The 2,868-nt window shown below is 45.0% G+C and overlaps 1 protein-coding gene across 1 annotated transcript; it reads right to left on the reverse strand.

Moving 5' to 3' along the window:
• Positions 1-267: 267 nt before the first annotated feature.
• LOC306928078 (putative nuclease HARBI1) lies at positions 268-1,548 on the reverse strand (the record flags this gene model as incomplete). Its single annotated transcript, XM_079507997.1, has 1 exon — positions 268-1,548. The coding sequence occupies one exon, from the start codon at positions 1,546-1,548 to the stop codon at positions 268-270; it is 1,281 nt and encodes a 426-aa protein (XP_079364123.1).
• Positions 1,549-2,868: the final 1,320 nt, after the last annotated feature.

The raw sequence follows: 2,868 nt of genomic DNA on the forward strand, positions 1-2,868 counted from the left end.
TAAATGGAGGACAAAGTACTCACATTTCCATTTTTTATTGACACACCAACAAAACGAGTTTCAGTTATGGGCTTCATCAGAGCATTCACATGAATCCAACATTAATAGAAAAGATTTATAACAAAAAAAACATGACAATGCTAATACAGTAGCTTGGTCAGCATCATGGGAAATAGTATCATGTCACAGTCAGAATCAGGAGTCCCTTTAAAGCAACATATGAAAACAAAATATAGGAAAAATATAGGCAAAATAAAAACTTGATGATCAGTCCTTAAAGGGGTCAAGGAAACGTGTGAGCACTCTTCTCACTCGCTTTCCCTCCACCTCATTGTTGTCAGTAACATAACCATTGCGCTGTGTGGAAGGCTGTGAGTCCCTATCACCCTCCATCGTTGCCAACACAGAGTTATCATCCACAGCCTCCTTGCATAATTCACAAAAATTGTGGAGGACAAAGCAGGAGTAAATTACGTAGGGCAGGTCATCCATGTTTATGTCCATAGGCCTTTTAAGAGCAGCAAATCTGGCCTTGAGGCGACCAAAAGAACACTCGATGACCATACGTGCCCTACACAACGACAGCCCAAAGTACTGTTCCTCAGGTGTGGACCCACCGTTTGAATATTCTTTCATCAGGTAAGGCAGCAGTGGATACGCAGGGTCACCGAGAATAAAGACTGGTATAGGCGCCTCATCGTCCAGAATCTGTTTCTTCATAGAAGGGATCTTGCCAGTCTTTAAGTCCTTGTTCAGCTGTGAATTTGCAAAGACCCGTGCGTCGTGCACACTCCCTGGCCACTGTATCACAACATCAATGAACCTGTATTTGTAATCACAGGTGGCCTGTACGTTAAGGGAATATCTGCCTTTCCTGTTCATGAAGTCCGTCGAGTTGACAATTGGCGACTTGACTTCTATGTGGGTGCCGTCCACTGCTCCAAAACACTGTGGCATGCCATGATCACGACGGAAGCTCACAACCAGATCCTCTACTTCGGGTTCCGTAGAAGGCAGCTTGATGTATATCGGACCCAGGTGGATGGCAATCGCTCTGCTTGTATTCCTTATAATGACAGACACGGCCTGTCGCGACACGCCGAAGGCGTTAGCAGTCTTGCGTAGCCTTCCCTCATCGCTTAGGTAATACAGCAGTATCGCAACCTTTTTCAGTGGGTCAATCGGGGTCCTCATGTTTGTGGTTTCACCTTCGATATACGGCCGCAGTTTTCCGGTCAGCGCCACAACAGAGGCTTTGGACATGCGAAAGTTCTCCTTCCATTCGTTTGCCACGGCAACGTCGTTAACGATGTTGTCCCACCATTCGCCGGTTCTGCCAGGTCTCACCCAAAACTTTCTCCTGGTTGCCCGTCTGGTTCTTTTCCGCGGTGGATCTAATAAAAGCATGCTGGTCAGCTGCTCCATCTGCGTTTGTTGTAGCTGGCGGGTGTACTGTAGGAGCAGTACATTTTGCTGTAAAACTCCAAATAACGTCAATATTTGCTGCAGCAGGAACGCAATGATCATATTAACACTGGGTGCATCCATCTTGTTTGTTTGTTATGGTCTGGACCTCTGTAGTGCATGTGCTTTAAGGCAGCGGCATGGTGAGTTTGGAGGGGGGAGGGACTATGACATCACCGGCTCAGGAAAGATACCGGCATTCGCTGTACACACGGAGACGTGAAAGTCGCGTCTCCAAACTTTCCCACTCTGGAAGGTAGTTTCAAAATTAGCCGTTAAAGTCCCCCAAAACGCCGTCTCCGTGTGACAAAAAGGGCAGATCGGCTAATTACTTGCCCGAGAAACACCGAAATCGTCCTCGTGAAGACAGGGCCTAAGAATGTAGGAAAAAATAACTTCTGGAAAGGCATCATTTTCAAGATGGCGTCCACGATGGCTGCCGTGAGCTTAAAATGCCTATAAACTGGGATTTAATACATAAAGAATCATAACAATTATGCACTTGGTGACAAGTTTTAGATATTTGGCATGATGTTAGGTATGGGCATAATGTTTTCAAAAACCATCGCAAACAAGTTGGGCTCGCCCCCTAGTGGTCTGTTTGCAATGAATCCAATGCTGGCCTATTTAACATTGGATTCATTGCAAACGGACCACTAGGGGGCGAGCCCAACTCGTAATAATAATGTGATCAACACAGATCTGCACAATTTCCCATCTTCCATCCTGATTGGCTAAGATTGGCTTCCAAAGCTCACATGATTAGTCCATTTCGAACAAAATGCCACAAATCACAAACACAGTGTCCAATTTCCATGAAATTATACACGCACATTTCCACTAGGCCGAGGACGACATGCCACTATTTTTTTCCCAAATCAGCCTCACGGTGGCGCTATAACAGGCCAATTCCTGTTTTTACCTATAACTGCATCGACAACTTATGTATGCGCACTCCCTAGAGGCCATGAAAAAACATTTCCCTGCATCCCTCCACATCTCACGCAAATCGGTACACATGATCTCTGTAGTCATGTGATCAAGACGAGCCTGCTGGATTTCTCAGATTCTACACGGATTAGCTAAGATTGCCTTCCAAAATTTCAGGAGTAGCCCGTTTTGTACAAAATGCTGCACATGTCCTGCTCATCCAGAATTCTATCCTCAGAGATGCTATGAGTGATCTGGCTCTGCATTTCCTCAACAAAATGAAGAAAAGTGTTGCAAGAAACAAACAAACAAAAAAACATGTTTATATTACTCCTAAACATTTTGCCAAACATCACACACACTCCCATCCTCCTGGTGGAGACCTGTGCCCAGAAGGGCACTTTTTCTAGTTATGACTGTTTTCAATATATACACTGCATGCGAATGAGAGTGAAATTAATCTTGGCAGCTCTT

This window comes from Electrona antarctica, assembly GCF_951216825.1.
Source record: "Electrona antarctica genome assembly, chromosome: 8".
In the NCBI taxonomy this organism is placed as follows: Eukaryota; Metazoa; Chordata; class Actinopteri; order Myctophiformes; family Myctophidae; genus Electrona; species Electrona antarctica.